This window comes from Varroa jacobsoni, unplaced genomic scaffold, assembly GCF_002532875.2.
Source record: "Varroa jacobsoni isolate VJ856 unplaced genomic scaffold, vjacob_1.0 scaffold_966, whole genome shotgun sequence".
In the NCBI taxonomy this organism is placed as follows: Eukaryota; Metazoa; Arthropoda; class Arachnida; order Mesostigmata; family Varroidae; genus Varroa; species Varroa jacobsoni.
Genome location: NW_019213868.1, coordinates 135,457 through 158,631, shown reverse-complemented (window position 1 = coordinate 158,631; position 23,175 = coordinate 135,457). Strand labels below are relative to the sequence as shown.

The following is a 23,175-nucleotide window of genomic DNA, read 5'->3' as shown; positions in this document are numbered from 1 at the left end:
GCAGATCTGGTCCGCAACCCCACGCGCGTACCTCGGTCGGCTGCTCATAGCGTAACGGACAAAAGACCGCATTTAGACGCCAGATTGATTGTGAACAAGCGCTGCTTTCATCCAACTGTGATATTGAATTAATTACGATAACTGCATAATATAAAACTTTTAAAGTGTTGTGGTCACTTCAACAAGAAAGAAGTAGCGGGTATAACTTATAAAGGCTAATCGTGAGTAGCAATCAAGTGCTATGGATTAACAACCCGAAAAATAATAAGGATAAGGGAAGAGGGCAGCAAAACGACAAAGCTATAAACCACAAGTAAGTGAGTGTTTAATATTAAATTTGTTACAATCAGATAAGTCTTTCTTTCCTAGAGATGTGTCGGAGCAAAGAAATGCTCATGCCTGACAATGCTCATGGTAGTTTGCACTTAAGCAGAGTATTCTGATCCCTTGTCTCTTACGATATCGTATGCTTGACGCCTGTTATCCTTCAAATAGGCTAATTTCTAGAAGTGATGCACCTTATCACTGGTACAAATAAACTTACAATCATTGGCATCTATTCCAGCGACGATTGTTAGCCTTGCAAAAGGTCATCAAAACATTATCTGGATTAATTATTGTATTCAACAATAGGAACTGTTTTTTAACGGAGTGATAGTCTTAGCGAGCAAGTTCCATCCAAATTGCAGTAATTAATGTACACACCACTTTCCCAGTGCGTAGCTTTGCTACTATGCTTTTTTATCTTGCTATTTCCAACTCGATTCTTAAGAATTTAGACGGTCCAGATTCTGTTTTTGTTATTAGTTGGGAGACCTTCACCGCACTCAGTCCACTCCACTAGTCATCATCTGTTTGTCCATCTCGATCGAATGAATGTGGCAAATTCAAGAGACTTTTTCGGTAATTATCGATGAAAATGACGGTTATTTGTCTTTTCGGTCAAACCAGTAGTCCTGCTGGTGAGACAGGCAGATTCCCCAACGAAAAAAATTAAGAGAACTCCTAGACTTGGGTGACTTTCCGACGAGGGAAAACGCTTCCTATTCTGCGCTGCAGATGATACCACAGTGTTATTACTTGCTTAAGCTATATTGGAAAATTACGTACATGTATCATTTGAAGTAGATGTCGTTTTGAATAACCGCGTTGTTAGGAGGAAACGACGTAACATCAAGCCGGCAATCAAAATATTGGTCCAGTGTGTGTACTACCTTTGTTTAGGATGTAAAAATGTGTTTTAAAATTACTAACAAAACACTGTCTGATCTCACATTTTTTCAGTCCCTAGTGAATTTTCTCATGACTCAGTGCTCAGGTTCTTTTAGTTATCACCATTTAAATAGAAACAAAATTGGCTTTTTTTTTTTAATTTGAATGTCCTTGTTTCCACAGCCGGATATGTCCATATATATATTTTTGCTTCATAATCACGAGACAGTCCGTAAGCCACATATTGATTTACTGAACTACCGAGCCCTCAACATCGGCTAGCGGGTCACGTTCATCCATGTCCTCCTCGACTGATAATACCTTCGCAAATAACCATAAAGCCCAAGTAAGTTCTTCTAATCGCTGATCATTGATTCTTCTTTGTCCGCAAGTCTTCCTCTCGTTTTTCGCAGGATCAGCTGAGCAGTCGCTTCGTGTCTGGCGTGACGTTGGCATGACTTAGCAAGACCATCGCTTCACCGAATTGAATCGAATGATAGCCATATGATGCAGTTGCGGCTGCTTCCTCTATTGTATTCTAACGACCAGCCGCGGCGCCAGTTTAGCGACCAGGGGAGAATCGGCGCGGGGTTCTAGAATAAACTAGAAGAAACTAACATGAGTGCTAGTTCCACGTGATTCCGGATAAAGAAAGCTCAAGTAGCTTCATTGGAAGACTTTCGGATTCACATTTAAAGGTTGTCCTGATTGCTCCGACTTCTGAATTGGACTGAGCGCAGGCGGCATTTATGTAAAACCTTGCTTTTATGGGAAAGTGCAAAGCTATTATATCCTAAAGCCTAGCGAGGAAAATTGATGCCTTAATGAGAGACTTCAGACCCAATATAAAAATGCACGCATCCACAAGGACACTAAATAATAACGTACGGAAAAATGTTGCAGGAGACAATACTCATACAGTGATGCAGCAACAGTTCCCTTTGATAAGGACAATGGCGAAGGGTCGCTTTGTTAGAAGGCAATGCCGCTATCAGACTGCGTTAAGCCTTTAGAACGTATTGGCATCGTTTGTGCTCTATATACATTGACTGCGGTGACGTTTCAATAAGAAGGGTTATATGCATTATTGAGATGAACTATGTTGATCCATATATAGTCTAACAGCATCGTATTGATGAGCAGTCCCTAATATATTTCACTGGCACACACAAAAGTCATTTGCTAACTTCAGTTTTCCTTCCCTTTTCAACTCATCGTTCTACAATGGAACGAGCAATTCTAGTGGCATAACTGCTCTTCCTGTTCTAATGAGCCAACGGTAAATAACAAATAGGCCTCTATTTCTGGGCCTGCACCGACTTCGTCGAAAACCTCTTTTTACTACTGAAATTGTAAATCCCACAATGCTGTATACCATTATGCAATGTCGGCTACGCCACGATACTGCGTTTTACTTAGACCAATCTGTAATCGAATATGACACACTTAATAACAGTCAAGAAAAGTTTGAATAGGGAAACGACACACAAAAACAGAGACCACCAGAGATTTATAATAATACTTTTCATCAGCTCATCGTATTTGAGCAGCGTCCTCCTATCTAGAGGATCTATCTGCTGTGTTCACTTAGAACTGTGACGAGTCTTGAGTTCAGCTTACCAAATATGTGACAGGTGTGACGTTATTACGACCACACAGAGGTCGTTCCATTCAATCTATAAGACATGCCAAAGGCATAATTTATATCATACAAAATGGCCTGTCTGACCAACTACGGAAGTTGCTAATTTTTCATGAACACTTGCTGGAAAGTTTACATTATCATTAGCACGTAATCGATCCATCAAACGGCAATAGATTTCACGATCCAGCTGTTCTGTATAAACGAAATTTTATCGTGGAATATTCTGATACAACGAATTATTGTTAAAAAAAGTCAAAAAGAATCGGCCATCGACCCTCATTACGAGCTGTACGTCAGCGAAGATATATCGATGGCTTCGATGCCGCTTTTTTTTATCCATATCGGTCTGTCATATATGACAGGTATTGTATCTATATACACAAATAGCTCATTTACTTCTACCTGTGCTCGAGTCGGCCATATTGACTTAGCAGTCTATCAGGAATAGAATCAACAAATAGGCTTAGGCATTTGCTCTCGATTTATCTGTCGGTTTTCTTCTGACGCCACATGGTCCTGTATAGATCGAAAATAAACTTTATTTTCCGATCACCATCACTAATAAATTTATCGACGATACAATCGATATCATCGATATACATATCGACGATCAAATAAATAATGCAACTCCAAAGGGGTTCTAAAGAGAGAGTTACCACCCTCGATAAACGTCTTCAGCCAGCCGTTGCTTCGTTTCTACATTGAAACGAAACGCTTGCATTCTCATTGCCTGCCAGTCGGATTATTTCCTTAGGGCAATGGCCACCTGCCTGCTCTTTTACTGTAGGTAGTCCGATCTTGACCAACCCGCCCCGTTTATTTTGTTCTGCCTTCAGAGTTGCTGACTTTGATTGTGATGCAGAGCGCAGGTGTTACTATATAACGAGGACAAGCAGCATCTCGTATTGTTGGGTCATGTGCGGAACACGTTTCGGGGCCTTGAAACGAAAGTAGCGCCAAAGGGAAAGCAGCAGAAGAAAATAGAAGGAGACAGAAAACGGGCCAACAGCCCCCGACGATGGAATATTTCAATGGAATTGACCTCGGCATGATGGACAATGGCGTCGGGAGCTGTTGGCATGTCGAACATTAAGGTGCGGCAGAGGTAGTTTTGTCGGATGAGGGCCTAACTGTGCTGATCAGGTAACGTGCCTAACGGTGGCCGGTGATCCTATCCACAGCAAGCGAGGAAGAAACAAGGGGACCAGTGAAAGGCTACCAAGGAAAGGACCTATTTGGTCAGTCTTAAAGGGGATCGCCGAAGGCCGAATCAAACTTCGATTGCACCCCTGGGCATGCTTGAGAATAGATAAGGGCCAGCGTAGCTAAACTGTATCGATACTGCTAATATTATAGAAGAATACGTAAAAGTGGACAAGGTCGTGACTGTAATAGTAGTTACGTTTGCCATCTTGAATCGTCATACGTTGGCCCAGTGGATTGAAAATTATCGCCTGCAAACCACGTTTGCAGTAGCCACCAGTAGAAATGTCCACAAGTGTCGCTAAACCGAAGGGAAAATTGACGTAAACATATGCTTGTTACGGAAACTATGAAAGTGGCACATATTAGTACGACAGAGCCTGTTGTGTTAATACTGAACGCCAAATAGGAAATTGGGCCTTAAAACGTGCCGTCTGCTGGCAGCCTCATTATCCTCTTTGGCTCTTACTTTTGATGGCTTTTCCTGATTTTCCTTCGTTGTGCCTTAGTCATTGTACAAAGACGCGCGTCGTTGTGTGTCTACAGACAGACATGCGTAGACCAGCACGTATTTCTAGACTTAGCGTGTAAACACGTTACAAGGGGATACGCTTTTCGACACACTCGGACACGTCTAAGTGTCGGTTGAAAAAAAGATTTGAGGCAAATGAGGGATGTTCGAAGCCCACAGATAGCCCTAAATATTTGAAAGTTACGTAGCTTAGAAAGAACATGATAGTGTTGAAACGTTAATATACTTTAAGCATAGAAACTAGAGAACTCGTTTCTGATTAGTTTTCTTATTGTCAGTTCCTAAGCTTTTGTGCAAAATATCCAATGAAATAGTTAGCCTAAAACACAGTTCCAGCGGATCTGTGTGAAAATTAAGCTTGTCAAATTTGTCAACAAGCTGAATCAAGCTTGTTGTTTGGGTGGGGCTTACATAAATGGATACAAGCAACCGAGGATTAGCGTTAATAGGTCACTTGAAGCGGAAAAAAGGACGCTACCATGGTGTCGGAGTTATTGGTAGCTTTGCTGTAAGCAGTTAACTGCGACTAGGAATCACCAGGGGATTCGGGAAATGGACAAGATTAGTATCGAACACAAATTGAAACCTAGTATCTAGGAAGCGACTCAGAGCTAAAGATTTTAATAGCGAAAAAGCGTTTATGCCCGGAATGATAAAAAAAAAGTTGGTCAGATCAATACCGCCGTACAATACCGACAGACATATACTAAGATGAATACTTTTAAAGCTGTTCGGGTGGAAGAAAATTCTCAGTTAGGAAAAACCGTCATCTGAACATGCTGCCACTGAGAATAAAGAGAGAATTGTATAAACTATACCACAAAAAACGTTTTCCCTAATCTTGTCTTGTCATGTATTGGAATGACCGGACACTACCCAAAGTAATAACGAGGTGGGCTTTTATAGTGGTCCATTCTGTCTGACGTAAGAGAGCAAAAGGACACTTATTATGGCCGCCGTCTACCTATAAAGTGTAACCACCTCAGACTGTGATATCACTTTGATTGAAGTGCACCTTCTGTAAACGCTTGAATAAAACCTCATTCGCTTTCATTTAATACAATCCAGTTACTAGGACACACTGAAAACAGGTCAAATTCTTAAAGAGCTCATTAGCAGGACTATTCGAAAAACGACGAAGTCGTAGAGATGTCATAGGTGAATGTACTGGATCGGTCATTATGTGGGTCTGGGCACAATTTTTGTTGCATTTAGTTTTGTATAGCCCACCCGACATCCAATATGACTCGATCTCTCTAGCGTCGTTGCTATTTCGCACTGGGACACCATCATCATTTTCGGAGCCGCAGCAACGCAACAGCTCGCGAACGTTAAGTTGCTATGAAATAGAAAAATGATTGCATCTGTCCTGCAACACCTTTTTTCCGCCTGTGTTGCTTATGGGCCTTCATTCTCGCTGTTCTACTCTAGTTCGGAGGGCTTGCACCGATTTCGCCTGCCCTTGATGGAGCAGTAGCATTCTAAGGAAGACGTGGTCGGAGCTTTTCTGCTCTCAGAGAGCCGTCGCTATTGCTGGCACTGGCATCGTCATCGCGGTTTCTCTAGTCGTGAAAGAGGCAGCAAACGCTGGTTTTACGAAATGGTGTTTTGTTTCAATTGTTCGGCCCATGTCGGAATTCTATAGAGGAGAAGGGGCAATGTGTAGAGAAAATGCGAGAAGACTGTTGTTTGTCAAAAGAGCCTATTGCGTTTCTACCTTGAAATGCCTTCCGTCTCAAGTCAAATTAGGCCTTGTAGTGAATTTATATAGTGAATTTACAACACACATTAAGTTACGACGCCGATTTTTCTCGCTACCCGCTCGAAAAACGGCTAATGGAATGCTCGGCGATGGCACATAATACTTTGTCTTCATGCAAAATATTGGACTGTGCACGATTTTCGAGGCTAATTGAAATATTCAACCGGAACAGGTGGGGTGAAAAGAGAGGAGCTTTCCACAAAACAAAGTGTCACTGCTATAGCAGCTGAGATGTATTGGTAAAATGTTTAAATATGACGCTAAATCTAAGTTTTATGTACGATTGCTAAGGTGTGAGGTCTGGTACGTCTGGTGTATTCAAAAGCTGACATATATTTTTGGTGCGTGAGGTTCTTCCTAACCCGGTATACAGATATAAACTTTCGTAGCCTATCTGAATCTTGTATCTCAAAAACAACGCTATTCATAACTGAACGTTCCTAGAAATCTAACAATGAGTGCCTTCAGTTCAGCATATATTTAGTATAACTCAATAAAGATTGCATATTGGATAATAAATAGGAGGGAAGAAAAAGGCATTTTCAAAGACTTTTCCTCATGCATGACTCGCTAACTTTTTTTTGGGTGCACTCGTTAGCGTCCTTTAGTGAAATGGGAATTTGCTCAGTACAAATAAGTCTCTGTTTAATCTAACTATTTTATTAGCTAACCAACGTTGATGTAAGTGAAAGCTACAACTAATATATAAGTATATATAGTTTATGATTCTGCTGTAGACTTTCGTTTGAAACGGATCACGTAATTAATTGAAAACTAGAAGGTCAAAAGTCAGTTAAGAGGCTTCAAAACCGTTCAAGTCCTAAAAAATTCCTCAAAAATCTTCTATCAAAATACATAGATTAAAAATAGCCTGTATTTTGTGGCCCACTGGGTTATGGATACATGAATAAAGGCTTGTGAAACCGCAGATGAGCCAGTACAGCGATCTGTGAATCGTGCTGCTGAATCCCATCTGTAGCGATAGACAGGTATCGAGTGAAATTGACCAGTGACATGACCACAGACCTCCTGAAGCCCCTTCCGTGACGGCACTTGTTAATGAAAAAAAGTCCGCAGCAAAAAAACAAGTTGTACGTTCAACTTAAGTTCTATAATTCGACTCAGTTTCAAATCTACCGTACGCAATCCTTGCAGCAGGCAATGGCAATCCTTAAGTTAGTTTTCCAAGGGCAAGACTACCAGAAATAACGCTATTCTGGCACAAAACCAGATGCAATTACTTTGAATTCATCGAAAACAGCAATCTATATTCTACCCACGTTCTCAGTAGATATTGTCTGAGTCGATAGCCACTTACAAGGTAGTTTCCGCTTTTGTACCATACTATTATACTTGGTATTACCTTCGGCTTGTGAAATGTAAATTTTTTAACATTCACCATTAACTGATACGAAATATATTCTTCACGAACTGATACCTTAGTCTTTATTTAAGGCCACATAGAAAGCAGGTAAACGTAGATTCGTACGTTGTCTTAATGGAACGCTCCTTTCTTATGCTTCGACGTATAAGCACGATCTCAGCTCGCCTTCATGTTGGATTGTATCCGAAGTAGAACCGAGAAGAGTGGCCGGAAGAAAGCAACTAGACAGAAAATGACACACGTCCACGTATGTGTATTTATACAGTGAGCTTCGACATTCGCAAGGACATTACACTAATGTTAGCTAATCTAGTTTGAAACGGGGAGATAGGGCGTCGGCCATCTGCGTTATGCTTCCGAATCAATACAAATGAACAAAGGAGAACTAGATCCATATGAGCGAGTTTGCTGAGGGTAACCTTTAACTATCCTACTACTATTACGTGGTCCTATTCATGTTTCTCGCCTGCTGCTGAAAGGACACTGGTAGAGTGCTAAGAACTGTTATAGGCTATTCGTGAAAGATCGAGATGCAACGCGGGACGGGCATTCAAAGATAAGAAAGGGGTTAGGACCAGTAGAAGAATCGATAAAACTCGTTACTGAAATTAGCTCGTTTCACGTTCTTTGAACTTCTTTACTAGAAAATGCCGAGTAGACAGCACGCGCCAGAGCACAGTCGAAGGCCTTTTATGAACGTTGATGCTCTTGATAAAACTACGACTTGAATCGTTGACCATAAGGCTGAACCGCAACGGAAACCATATTACGTTCTTTTGAATTTATTTACATATTACATATTTAAGAATGAAACCCTTACGTTTATTTAGACAACGTAAAATCTACTCTTATTATATGTTTTTTTTGCGATCTAGCTCGCAGTTGAAACCTTTTATCCTGTACGATTCGCATCAACCATCAAATTTTCTTTTATTATGTCAATTTATTCGTCAAACAGCCTTTCAAACACTTTCCGGATACTCGATACTTTTATGCGTGTCAGACTCTAGATAGTCCTTCCTCTATATAACTTTAGACCCGTACAAAGGAGTATTCGTATGCCTCTAATGTTTATTTGTTACATGACACTAAAACGTTAATTTTCTTCCTATATATTGTCCATAGATGCTGAACAAATCATTATTCATACCGGCTTTCTAGCGTACGTAAAACAGTCTTAGAAAGCCAGCCACGGGCCGACGCATCAGTAGGTGTTTCGAAGTGACTGTACAACTTGTGCACTTTTCTGAGAAATCGCAACAATGAAGGCCAACGGAGAAAACGGGTAGGTTTGAAGCATACGCCTATTAATTACACTAACATAGTTATCTATTGAAGCTCACCCGAGATCGTGCACTGCATGCATGTATATATATATATATATATATATATATATACATATATATATATATAAGCAGTTCAGAGGCGTACTCCGATGTGCAACGCCTTTGCGAACCTGCAATCAATCTCTTAGAACATAAATAATAGAAATACTGTTAAGTATGAGTGTTAGAGTTTCACTGATCGAGCTCAATTTGTTTTATGTTTTTGGATTTATGTTAAACCCAATGTAAGTACCACGCAAATGGTGGTAATAAAATTTACAATTGTTAAAGCGTGGATATACCTACTTGTTACTTCTTGGTAAATGAAGGCCGTACTATTTAGACCAGTAGCCTACATGTTGATAAAAAAAATCCGCAAACATTTTTTAACTTCTGATGTGATATAATTGCAAATATCAGCATTTTGTGGCACCGCCTCTGGCACCGATAACTGCCGCCATTTTTTGGGGCGTGCTTCTAGTGCAGTTGTTCGCTGTCTCAGCCATGAGCAAATTCTATTGCCATACCTCGGCGATTTTTCACAGAGGCTTAAAACATTTATTACTTTCCCGAACCCGTAATTTTACGATTTCTTAGGCATTTTTTTTTTGTTTAAATGAAACTAAGGCTGTCGAATTTGAAGACTATGACAGGACCTGAGCGTCGTGGACACTGAGTACCCAAGCTCTGTGACAAAACGCCCCATCGTGCTTGAAGCCGTAGTTACCCTCAGTGAACCATTCCCATACCTGAGATGCATCTTGCTTCCTCAGATCCTTTTGTTTCGGTTCCTTGCTGGAACCTCAACATATGCGAAACGTATTATCTCAGTACCTTTGCCAGAAGTCACGGACCGGGTCATAAATCTTGATGGATGTTTGATTTTCGGCGCAAGTCAATTATCAGGAATTCGTTCGTCAATATATTTGAAGTCATGATAGACATTTTTTCCGACAATTTCGAAATAAAGTTCGTTAGAGAAGTAGACTTTTTTAGTCGCAGCTTTCAGTGATTTGAAGTAGCAACGTTCAAGTTTTGACCGGCCTCGCCCAAAGAAGACGGGCTCGTTTCTTACGAGCCTTCAAGCAGAGTTTCTTGATAAGCTGATCGCTTTCGAGCCTAACCTTTTTTGAATTGCTAGCGAAGCGAAATCTTTGACACAGCGGGTCCACGGTCTTTCAGTCTGCTCTGGAAACGTCGTACGTGGCAAAGGTATCTCCTTGGACTTTGTAGATAATTACACGTCCTTTTTGTCTCGTAGTACACCTTTCTAGATTCCCGTTGTTAGTGATGTTACGCAGTAACGGCGGCAGTATTTTTTCCTTTCCCTAGCAATGTTGACGAGTGCATAAGACGTTTCGGCAGACTCACATTTGTGCTGTGCCGACCAGTGTCTTCTGCTCTTCAGTAACATCTATTCTTCTATCAATTTCGACATTTTACGTATGAAAACGTGCAAAATCACCAGGAAGCGCTTCACCACCACCATACATGTGCATAGTATAAAATATTAGAATTAACCGTGACTATTTGAAATTCGGTTGCAGAAATCTATTGCGTTTGTGATTATTTAAATACAGATCATTTGTCAGTAGTTTGAGGACGATTCGTTCATCGACACATATACGATACCAGTGTAAAGTAACACAGTTTTATTTTATCTAGTTTCATTAGTTTTATTATTCTAATAGCTGTTTAAAAAAGTCCCGCTATAGTGTGTTGCAATTGGCTAATACATATATATTTATATTATATATATATGGCTGCTTACCATAAGCCTGTTGACGTTTTTAAAAATTGGTAAGAATTTGGATATGCTTATTATTATTATTATCGCTTATTGCTCGAGGCTAGGATTCAGGTTGAATCCAAGGCCGAATTTAAATATGCGCGGGTAAATATGCTTTTGAACGATATCAAAATAATCCTAATTAATCATTGTCAAAAAGCGATTTTTTAACTAATTTGAATACATTTTGCTACAGTTTGAACATTGGCATATTTTTTCAATAGCTGCTCACCCGCTAATTAGCTGGCACTGCTCAAACTTAACTTTGTCCTACAATGCGGCTCGTAATGTACCACTGTATAATCGTATATAACGTCACACGGCCGTTGAGGAATCACCTTTTCTAGTACCAAACTGGATATATAGAGCCACCTTCTCGACCAAATTATGGATTTTCGATCCTCAATTTTTCGACAGATACGATCAGTGTCGCTTGTCATTTTGCAATGGACGACGTTAGTCAGCAGAAAGGTCGAGTACTTACGTGACGCAGCCTTAAGCTTTATGAGCTTTTCTCACTAGCTAGGCCTTTGTTTTCATTCAGTTGTAACAATGCAGGCTGTCTAGGGTATTAGTATATTACTCATAATCTACCTCTGATACGTTTCAAATAGTTGTAAGTGTTAGTCTTATTAGGTGAAGCGAGCTTGTGGCTAATCCGCCGATGGGTATATGCTTCATATAGGTGTATATGTTGAAAGTTTTTTATCGCAGGTAAATGATGAAGTGGAGTTACGTATAAATAAACACCATAATTATACAAGTAACAGATACTGAAACAGGAAGCAAACAAAAAAACATTGAGAAGGTACCATATTTTAAATAGATCATGCGTATGTCTTTTTGTGCTGAAAATAACAAAAGTGACTTTTCCGTGCCCGGTTCAAACTGTCGCACACCAGGTATACAGCCTAATTTCAGAAAGAAAAAGGTCGAAATAAAGTGTGCATTAGGGCTCGCTAACTTTTTATCTTCCACGAAAGTTTTAATAATAAAAGATAAGGCATAAATAATGGTGTCTCGTTTCATATTGCCGTTCCACGGGAATAGTTTACCAGTAAGGGACATTTGATTCAAAATGGCCTTGTGTAAATCCACGACTTGACGGAAAGAGGCAGCGCCATCGAAAAAAGTGATAGGCTATCTATCCGTAAGTGTTTACAAAGCGTGTCCATCGACCCGTATAATTTATTGCGGTTTAAAGTTATCTACGGACGGATAAAGGCGATTGATTTACTAGCAACGACAAGTACTATTGGAATTTCCACTACGGAATCGAATATGTTATGCGCTACGGATAACCAGGGACGTCTTATTGTGATCCGAATGTATAGATTGTTTTGCGGACTATTTTGAACTAATCTCATCTGAGTTGCCATTAAAATTTCGCTTCTAATCGCATTGATCCTAAACAGACTTAAAGCCTATATTTACTTGAAACTCTCTACTTAGTATTGCAGGCTACCACCATTGAAACACTCTTCCAATAGTATAGATATCTAGATATTATGTAAAACGTGTACTCGGTTTTTTCACATGAATGAGACGCGAGAAAAAGCCCTTACTCTGGACGATTTATAAACAAAGTCCACGTCTCTGGAAGATGTATCAATTTGAATTTCTGAAATTGAAATCGCTTCAAATTTTTTTTTTTTTCACTTGTAACCTTCTTTTTACTTAACTCGCACTGCCATTTTCTCTGCCGCTCCTTTCGGTATCTTTAAGGCTTCTCTCGCCTTTCTCGATTTCTTCTACCCGCTAAAATAGCTGCGTTAATAGCGGGTTGACTACAGAGGTTAGCTGTGCCGCAATAGATTGTCTGATATCATAACCGCCAACTGGATAGTTACGAAGCCGGAACAGGTGCGCCACGTGGTGGGTGTATAACTAGCAACGCAATAACCTTGTATACGTATATGAATTAGCCAACTAATGACAAAATATATTATTATTAGAGTGGAATGAGGCTTTATAATCGTGTTGATGACTGATGGCTGCTTTGTCTCTTCTCTCTAGAAAGACGGGTCCACATACAGTGTACCGTTCGACTTGCGCAATAATAGCAGGCGTTGTAATGGTTGAGGATGCAAGACGACTATAGAAAATAGAAGCTGAGTTAACTGTCAGAGGAGAAATGCAGCCCGGTTCCACGTGACGCCTCGCCATGCTCAGATCATTTAAGGAGACAAGATACTTTTAGTGGATAGGTTTTTTAGTAGTGATTCTATTAGTAACAGTTAGGAGTTCAACAAGTTCAAATCAATATAAATATTCTACTTTACTGAGATGAAAGGTGATTTGTACCGTCGTTTCCTGTGCTAATTCTTCCGTGGTCTTGCTGAAAGCACGCCTAGGGGCTAATCGGCTGCCATAATATATAAAATAATGAAATCTAATCACTTCTATATACATATATGATGAATACACAGCGATAATAACTAATTTTAAACCTCACTTGTGAGGAAGATAGATAGCTCACTAGAAGAGCCTCTTATAGACAAGTTCTTCATGAAATGATTCTTTTTTTGATTTTGTCAAACAGTGACGCCTCGACATCTTCTGCAGAGCAGCAACTTGCTGATGAGCTCGCCGATATTGATTTAAACGACTCTGAATTAGCCCAAGCCGCATCAAAGATTCAAAAACAGTTTCGCGGACTCAAAAAAGGAGGCGCCTTGGCAAAAAAGGTACGCATCGAAATGCAGCTATATCTAATCTGCGTAGGTCAAGGCCAAAAATATTTTTGACAATTTGAGAGAGGTTCTTCCTTATCAAACAACCATTGTTTCAATCTTAAAAGGAGTAAACACAAATTTATCAGGCTAGTGTCATCGAAACGTGGGCTATTGATGCTATCATCGGACCGACCCGTCAAGTCCATACATTTTTCAGAAGTATTAAATGTAACAAAATTTACACCTCAGGTTGCGTTTCGACGGTCTGACTCCCATTAAAAGGGGACAGACTCTCGAAAGACACATCCATCGCGAAGATAAAATGGAAGACTGACAAAGCTCGACACCAGGCCATTCATGGCCGAAAGAGTTAGCTTGGCATAACAATAACAGGTGACCACTGCAATAAAATAAAAAGTTGCAATACCGTCAAAGATTCAACGTTAAGCCTAATACACGATATATGAGAAGCAACTAAGCAAGAGGAAACCATCACCATACTGATAATAAAACTGATTTATCACATCAGCCCATAAGTTTAATTGTCACTAATATCATTATAGTAATTAATTAGACAGGATTTGCCATCATACTGTATGAGTATGATGACCTAGTAGATAAACACTATTTGCTAAAAAAAAAAAATGTATTTAATTTCTTTTTTGCGCACACGTCAGGAATAATTTTATTGTTAGTTTACTATTTACAACAAGTAATTGGGTGCTATCTAATCATCCACTCCCTGGACCTTACGCATGTCATCGACCATCGGTCTACGTAGGCTGAATACCAATGACATGTGTATTAGGCCAATTAGGTGATGCATCGATGACGTCGATTGCCTTTTTTTTTTACATTTTCTTACGTTTGTTATGCCTCACAACAATGAAACACAAACTGAGTTATAAATATAATAGACATATATTGTCGATAATGGATCGTCGAATACTTGAGAACATTTATTTAAGTATCTCTATTTATAAGGAGACGATTGGCTGTCTACGCTCACAACTCAAGTACGAATCAATTTTTCCTCGATTTGGTGGTTTACTATGTAAGAAATCAAGTGAGAATTATATGCTGTACACGGGTAATCATAAGAGGATTTCGTGATTATTGAAAAAGATATTGTCTGCATCTTTCGTTGTCGCCTACACAGGTTTCTGCCTCTAGGTATCATACGGATTGGGGGCCTCATAGGGTGAAGAGATCTAGAGCTTCGTTCCGTTCTAGCCAATACTGCTAAGCCACCCGTCAAATCCGATCGACCCATCATATATACCTGTGTTAACAGTAAAGTGTTGGCGGATTCGATTACGGTAGCCTGCTATAGTTCTTTTAAATGTAAGAACCATTAGGAACAGGATTTATTTAAAATTATTATTGATTAATTAAGTGAACTTAACTTTCATTCAAACACTGAGATATGGCTACGATTCTTTAAAGCCATTTCACCGTTAAGCGTAGTGATAGGTTATAAATGAATTTAGAGAGCATAAGAACGAGCACAAAACAATCGATAGCGTTGTTACAAGTTTCTACAAGTTATTTAATCGCAAAAGACTATGGTAATCCATTACAGGAGAGTGATACGCCGTCTGCGCCCGTTGAGCCGAGCCCACCCCCAGAAGTAGAGAAAACTGAAGCGGATGTAAGTTGTTGGACTTCGACTAATAACATTAAGATTAGTTTTCCCGAGAGTCATTTTGGGCTATACGATAAACGTTTTAGTATTCAAACGAACATGTAAACGTAAGTAAAACGGATTCGACTAGGTAGATGTTTTCCAGCTTCTTACAGATTTGTTAGTTTATAGGCATAAAACAAAAAGATCAACTTTTTTTTTTATTCCATATACTAAAAACTTCCTGCTCAAACAATACCAGCGAGATTTCATTAGCCGAACCGTTACCTTGTTGTTGCCATGGGCAGCCAGATATCCTGCAGGGCTGCTAGCACCTTCATTTTTAGGGGATTGTGACTGCTATAGACAGAAGAACTCGTGGTGACATTTTACGATGCCTCAGCTTAGCTCACTCGTCAACAAAGACAACAAGTTCATGCGGTGTTTCCTGTTATGGGTGGAGCCTACTGGGGTTAGCCTTTAACTCAGACCGAGCATAGGTAGAAAGCCTGACACAGACGCTTAGTTACACTGCAAGAGGCTCCAGCGGGCAGAAAGTTACCTGATTTAATCTGCATTAATAAAACCTCCTCTACAAGCTTCGTCGAGGTCACTATCGGTAAGCACTCTCTGTGGCTGTGGCCGGCCTTTTGCTGAAGGTCACTTTCGTTACACCAACTAATAGGTCGGCAGAAATTGGCGACAGTCCATCTACCCAAACTGGGTGAATAGAATTGAAGCCAGCGGTAGAAGGAGAATTGAATTTTTATCTAGGCCATCAGCTCTGACGACCTTCAACTATGAAATCCTAACGAGAATATTATCCGAAAGAAAATATATATATTTTTTAAGTGAACAATGATAAGAATAAAGCCGTGCGGAGAGTTGCTAATCAAATGGACATGGGGAAAACCGACCGGGCATGGCATAATAAAGGTTGAAGGCGCTCGTATTTTCGAGGTCACTGTGCTTAATGAACCGGTGTCGGCTAGAGGAAATGTAACAACTTTTGCGCTTGCTCTAAATTTCATTGACAGAATTGTGTATTTGCGAAATAAAAACCTACTTTTAGATGAAAACAAATATTTGCTATTACATGTGGTTCCTTATTTTTCCGATAATTCTTCTCTGAGATATTATCAAACAGGAGTCGACACCCAAAAAGTCAGACAGAGGCATAACTTTGTGACCATTCTTGGCTCGATCGTTCTCCGCAGCCAGCACGCACCGTAATATCTAGTTTCATTGATAAAATACGTTTCGTTTACAAGAAATTGCCTTCTTGACAATTTGGCAGAGTTTTTCTGACTAGCTGGGGTCTTACACGATGTCTCCTGTCCCTCGTGAACATAACCGGGAAGACCGCTGCACACAATCACGTATATTATTTTTTCTAGAAAAATAAGAGGACACCCGTTTCTAGCTTGCCTTGGGCATGTTACATGTGCCCACGATACATCTTTCTGAAAGTCACTTAAAGGATCCTGGAGTAAGAGCTAAAAAAATTATTTAGTAAAATTATTTGCCCCATTGGAGCGAGCGGTACAAAATTAACTGGGTACTTTTATCTAGGAGAGTAACGATGTTCGAGGCAAACAGAAAGGTACAGGTGCTGGCAGGGGCAATTTTCCTTTGCTAGATGCCGATGATTTTTTTTTGTTTTTCACTAATGCTAGCACTCGTTGTATCTAAATGTAATAATTTTTTTTTTTTTGCTGTTTTCAAAGTAGTCTTATTTGTGCAAAGGATGGCGCATGAAATCCTGTTTGCTTGAAAAAAAACACGCCATGGGGCAGCGTTTTGAGTATGGGGCTGATTATTAGTACAGAATGGAGTGTCTGGGGTTAGCGCTCGGGCAGGCGGCGATCAACCGACATAATAATCATGACCTAATTTGGAAATAGTCGTTCTTTCTAAGATTATCTCGCGTTGGATAGCGATGTTATTGTTTTATAGTGCCACAGAGTATGGTGAGTAAATGAAGAAAGGGCAATGTTTGAATGTGTCGGTGTTACATGAAGTTCTTGTACACATACTCAGCAGTCTCACAATTGTCCCATAAAATTGACTTCGGGATATTTACTCACTATGTTATTTAAAAATGGAATGGCATAAATTAAGCATTTCTCATTTATCGTTTATTGGAGCTTGCCTCTGATGAAGTCAGCTTGCACAGAATATATTAAGCACTTTTTTCCGTACAAAAAAAATCGCACTTCTCGAAAATCTCCACTTTCCACGCATTTTTTCCGCAACAGGTTTAAAATCTTCATAAACATTTTTACGGAATACAATCAGATGCAAGAATCAGCCAGTGCCGTAAACATTCGATCTGACCGCATCTCACGGTGTGAGCACTTGGCATCACGTGTTCAACTTATCTGAGGCTATTTCACCTGTTTTTATTTTTATCTCGAGTCAGCTCGCGTGGTATTCTCATGGGGCTCATCTCGTAGCGCAGAGTAAATAACAGGAGTAGCCTAACTTAATGATTGAAGCCCTCCGCATTCACTCGACTTTAGCGCGCGCCAACCTGAGCGACTCAACATGAACGTTCGACACTTCAGACCCATGCTGACTGCATGCGTCGTGCGACTGATTAGAATAAAAAGCTACTCTTTTCGTTTGCTACCTGATTACGCCACGCCACGGCACAAGTAGGTGCTACTGCCACCTAGCCATCGACCTAAAGGCTAGTAGAACGTTGTTCTTTTGAACTGACTTCATGCGGTATAACAAAGAGTGCAAACGAGCTAGACTAATTTGGGAACGAAAACAAAAGGCAAACAAGAACGCGTCGTATCGAATTCCGTTGTTCAAAACAAAATATCAGATCTATTTAACAGCGGACGGTAACCTTATCTAGAACTGGAGGAGCGTACTTGACGACCAAAACATTGAATTTTACAGACACACAGGCAGACTTAGACCACGTACACAGAATACGCATGGACAGACAGGCATCAGTAATCGAAGCTCGCCATTCCCAGGATAGAACCAGAACTGTAGAAAATACTCGTCCTGACACCGTACTCTGTAACAAAGTAGTTAAACTCAAGTATCGTTTTTGTTTCGGCGCGGGCATTCTTCGATATTTTTCAAATAAACCGATATGGATAACGGTAATCAGCGTTCATTCGTGTATAAATGAGGTCAATAAGACAAGCCCTTTGTGTGTAAACTAGTACAATTACTTGTATCAAAAATACGTGATATTTTTAGTTTAAATGAACATCGCTGTGGTATATCTGTGGCGGAAAGCTATCAGCCAGCTGTTGTTTGTTTACGTCCTGATAGGCTCAAGACAAGGCAAACGGTTTAGGGAGCCGCATAGTGCAGGAGGATGCATATATCAAGTAGCATAGAAAGTTTTTGACCCTTTGTGTTGTAGTCTTTTTGTGCACGCTATCTTACTTTCGGCTACGCATTTATTTTGGATAATTATAATTGGTGTTAAGTTGGTAACTTTGCCGTTAGCTGGAATCTTCCTTATTGGTGCACCTGGGTTTTAGGAGCTGGCCGATATCGACTTAACGGACCCGGAACTCGAGAAGGCAGCTATGAAAATTCAATCAACTTTTAAGGGCTTCAAGACGCGACGCGCACCCGCGACCAAATAGAACGTATCGTCAATTACAATAGAGGTATTATTACTAGTCTAAGTACTGTTAATAGCAAAAATGCTAACATCACTAAAAGACAGGGCAATTACATCGATTTTACACAGACAATTATTTCCAAATTGCTATCGTATGTAAAAGCAAAACAACTAGGACAACTATAAAGACAGAATACTGAAAATGTCTAAATTACGGGAGAAAAAACGATCAGGAAACGAAGGCGGAAAAGTCTGTCACTTGTCCACTCAGCTTTGCGAGATATTACCTTTACTAGTGTCTTTTTATCTCTATTGTGACATATTCTGTCACTTCCGAATTTCATCCTCCGACTATTAACCTTCTTACGATGTACTTATTTTCTTTTACTTATATCTGTTACCGAACAATACCCCACAAAAGCTTTGCTAACTCCTTAGATTCTTCGCAATTGTACGACCAGTATAATTGAATAAGAAAACAATAAATATTTTTCAAATTTCACGGAAAACTTACGGATACAATAGCATACAAGTCAAATTTTGCAAAGAGATAGACGCCTCTATCTCGGACCTCGGAAGGTCATCTAAACCGTGTTACCTTCTTTACAGAGGCCTAGTGAAAAGGCCACAACAAAAATGAATCGGTTGACTTCATTGCCGAAAAAGCAAAAGTTAGCATGTTCGTGTCGTAGGCATTTGCTGAAGTAGTGCATGGAGAAAGCTGCATAGGACGACGTAGCTGTAACGTCACGTTTTGAATATTTCCGGAATAGTGTATATAAATAGTAGTACGCCATTTCTTGCATATGAACAGTCTTCGCCTAATCGTATCCTGCGTTAATCGTTAATTTGCTGTTTAAAAAGGTACAACTCTACATATCTTCCTGTTAGGAAGGAAGCATAACTGTTAATTTAATCATACCGACAAGAAAAAGGTTCAGTGGCTTGACATAATGTATCCGCCTTCAGTATCATAGCAATATCATACAATAATAAAAATACATAATTTCCCGTATAATCGATCAACAGGCCACAACAAACAACAGGCCACCATAATAACGATTATAACTCACTTCCGTAGGGACACTTGCGTTGTATCTGTCGCTCTAAACGTTCGGTGTCCTCTATATGAAATTCAACGATTTTGGGGGTGGACGCGCAAAAGAGACGGTAGTAGATTGGAATTGGAAGGAGGTCGCATTTATACGCAGGCGCCATGGGAGAAATCGAATGTGGAGCGGAAAAAATGGGCAGAATAAAGAGAAGAACGCTTAGCAGTAATTACGATTTGTAGGGACCGTCCCGTTAGAGCATATCCGCTTAGCATATTACATGTCAAGGAAATAAATGTATGCTATTCCGGGTACTAGAATTACGAAAGCCACAAGCGTCAACTGTGTAAGTTGTTGAAAACGTTAAGTGGAAAGAAAATCGCTTCAAGGCACGGCAGGTTTCATAACGTCGGCGGGAGGTTTATTAATGGCGAAAAAAACGTTTCGCTTTTATTGCTATAGCATGAATGCCACTTACCATTAATTTATTTAAGCCAGTATTACCAAACAACAGTATGGTAATACTGGCTTAAATCTAATCGATTATAAGACAATCTAAAACGATAAAAGGTACCTCGGGGCATGTAATACATAGTACGCGCAACTTATCTTGAAGGGTGCGGGCGCTACAGGTACTCATACTTGTCATATGTGCTTGCATTTGATACACGGGTACAACGTATTGTAGGTAATAGAATACGCGATTACAAGGACAGAGGTAAATTAAAGACGAAAAGAATTTGGTACACAGGAAGACGGAAGCTCAGCGTTAGGTACTTCAAAGAAAATAAATTATCGACAGTTAACTTACCTACGACAATACGACTTACTAAGACAATATCAGCCTACCGTATGACCATGTTGCGTGCCGAACAGCAAACGAAAGTTATATTGCTAAAATAATAATATTAAAAGCTGGAGAAGTAGGCATATAACATAACAGATGTTTTCCACTTGATCTCTCAGCTTTTCTAGCGTATGGCTGCTGCTAAATAGCAGGGACGTATTTGTTTAGACGAAGTAAAAAAAAAAGCAATCAATATTGAACATATCGGTTTGTGCTGAGGCCGTTTACGGTACTCAACTTTCTATTCTAATTAGTAGAATTAATAATATTAAGTTCTCTTAAATCATTGAACTAAGATGTCTATTGGAAATGGTAAATGTAGACAGACGTATTCGTCCCTCAATAAAGCGTAGCTTTCAACCGAAACACTATACACGAAGTAATAGTTAGGGAAAAATGTTCCATACCTGGATGATTTCATCATAATTAAAAACATTCGTTTTTTTTCCAGTCGTTGGAGCATAAAAGTTCTCGCTTGCAAGTCAGTCTACGCCCATTCAAATTTGTGCTTTTCTTCTACTTAGTGGTAAATAGCAACGCTTTTGTAAAAAGTACTACCACACAGAAGTCAGTCTCTGTAAAAGATAGGTACTACATTTCTTGAAACATTCTCGTAGAAAAATAGATAAAAAGGAAAAGCTAACTTTTCCAAACATTATTATAATACAACGAAATTCTTTCATTGTGTTTAATAATATATAGTAGATACAGTTAACCGAAGAAATGACGTTAATTTATAAGAGTAAAGGTAAACCTCTCAGTGTAGAACGTTGCCGAGATAACGAAGTATATAAAAAAGTCTTTTGACAGGCAATCCGATTTTTGCTTGTATATGTGGCCTACTTCAAAAGTGCGGTTGTAGAAATAACGATAATAAAAAAAAAACCACATATAAAAAACTAACAAACCAGTACGTTAGAAATTAGTTTTCCACGAGATCACCGTGCTAATCTTAGAAGTCTCGGCAACGATTGCATACTGTAATGCATGAGTTAATAGGGTATTATAACCGTATGTTACGATTTTAGTTGCGCTATAGTACCGTTGTATTAAAGCAATTTGTTGTAGTGTCCGCAAAAGTTGGCCAATACAAGAATAATTATAATAATAATATACAGAGGTATAAAACGTTACAATAAAGACGTTTACAGAAAAGGACAACGACTTATCTTTTCGTGTACAGTTTGGTTTTTCAGCATTCAGAGTATCTGAGAGCAGAGAAGTTGCATCCGCTGATATAGTAGGTATAACTTTGCGTATAAAATGTGCAAGATAATCGGCACTGTTCAAGGTTAATTTTCATAAAATATTCGAATCAAAAATCGGACGCAGCCGATAAGCTTCATGTCCTAGAGGATCAGCAACAACCGAAACCTTTTCCTTAAGAAGAAGAACGAAAACACAGCGAAAATCGGAAAGTATGAAACGACCGTAGGCGAATCCCCTTTCAACCGTTTGGCGGCCTATCAAGTATTTCCTCTTGAAACCGATTAGATGTTTAAGATACACAGCTGTAAATATATCACCTGGGCCGTAAAACGATGAAAAACATGCTCGGCTTTTGCGGGCCAAGAAATCGTACTAACACAGAAAGTATATAGCCCTGAGTATCCTTCTAATTAGTAGTTTAGTTAGCGTCAAAAATGCGGTCATGTGTTCATGAGCACGATCCGATTACGCGGAAACGTCGTGTTCTTTTAAATTTTTCCCGATTAAAAAAAATTGATAAATAAGCTAATGCAAAGTGTACGCGTCTGACCCGTTGAAAATGATCCACAGTCCGGCTTCTACTTGACAGCATTATGAAATAAAGGAACAACTCGAAAGGATGCGCCGCAAGAGAATAACGGAAGGACAAACTTGAGACGAGCCGATGTCCTATAGTCGGCTTCCATGGAAAAGAAGTGCACAAGAGCCCGCCCGAGAGTTGCTATACCCGGAGAGAAGGGGAGCCCCAACGAAGGACGAGTCGGAACGTGACAAAGAGAATAATAGCCCAACGCCCGTTCCTAGTTTTGAAGTAATAATAAAGTATATCCCGAACCAAAACCCAAGCCTTCGAGGGGTCCCACAGTGTCAGACAAACAACGAAGTTGTGAAAACTGGTTTGCATAATAATGCATTACCCCTCAACCTCTAATAGAAAAAAAAAGCTTCTACTTGACAGCGGTGAGAGTGATGAATATTGTCTGTGTGATAGAGATAGTGTCAGTCATGTTAAAGATTTTATATATATATATATATGTATGTATATACTCATTTTAACTCCAGTAGATCAAGCGCGTGTAAGTTGCGACCTAGCAACATATAAAAATAGAGATGATTTAAATATCGAGCAACATATGGTCCAAAAGCTGCTTACGAACAAAGCAGATATTATCTCTAAATATTTATATTCACTTGTCTTTTATTGGTTGATATATAATAGATAGTGTGTGTTACACAGAAATCAGCGAATCAAGCAATTTACAGTGTTGCCTTATTACAAACCGCGGCGAAATTTAAATCAATAAAGCATACCCAGGTA

General features: G+C 39.6%; 1 protein-coding gene across 3 annotated transcripts; it reads left to right on the top strand.

Annotated features, from left to right (window-relative positions):
• Positions 1–21,809, top strand: LOC111265384 (IQ calmodulin-binding domain containing protein igloo). 3 transcript variants are annotated; one of them, XM_022841998.2, is made up of 6 exons: positions 1–313; positions 8,864–9,023; positions 13,395–13,539; positions 15,110–15,178; positions 18,664–18,795; positions 21,100–21,809. In XM_022841998.2, exons 2-5 carry the CDS (start codon positions 9,001–9,003, stop codon positions 18,769–18,771), a joined length of 345 nt encoding a protein of 114 aa, XP_022697733.1. In that variant the 5' UTR covers positions 1–313; positions 8,864–9,000; the 3' UTR covers positions 18,772–18,795; positions 21,100–21,809. The 3 variants fall into 3 exon arrangements, with proteins under 3 accessions (XP_022697733.1, XP_022697732.1, XP_022697731.1); XM_022841997.2 differs by having other exon boundaries at positions 19,831–21,809; XM_022841996.2 differs by having other exon boundaries at positions 19,359–21,809.
• The last annotated feature ends 1,366 nt before the right edge of the window (positions 21,810–23,175 follow it).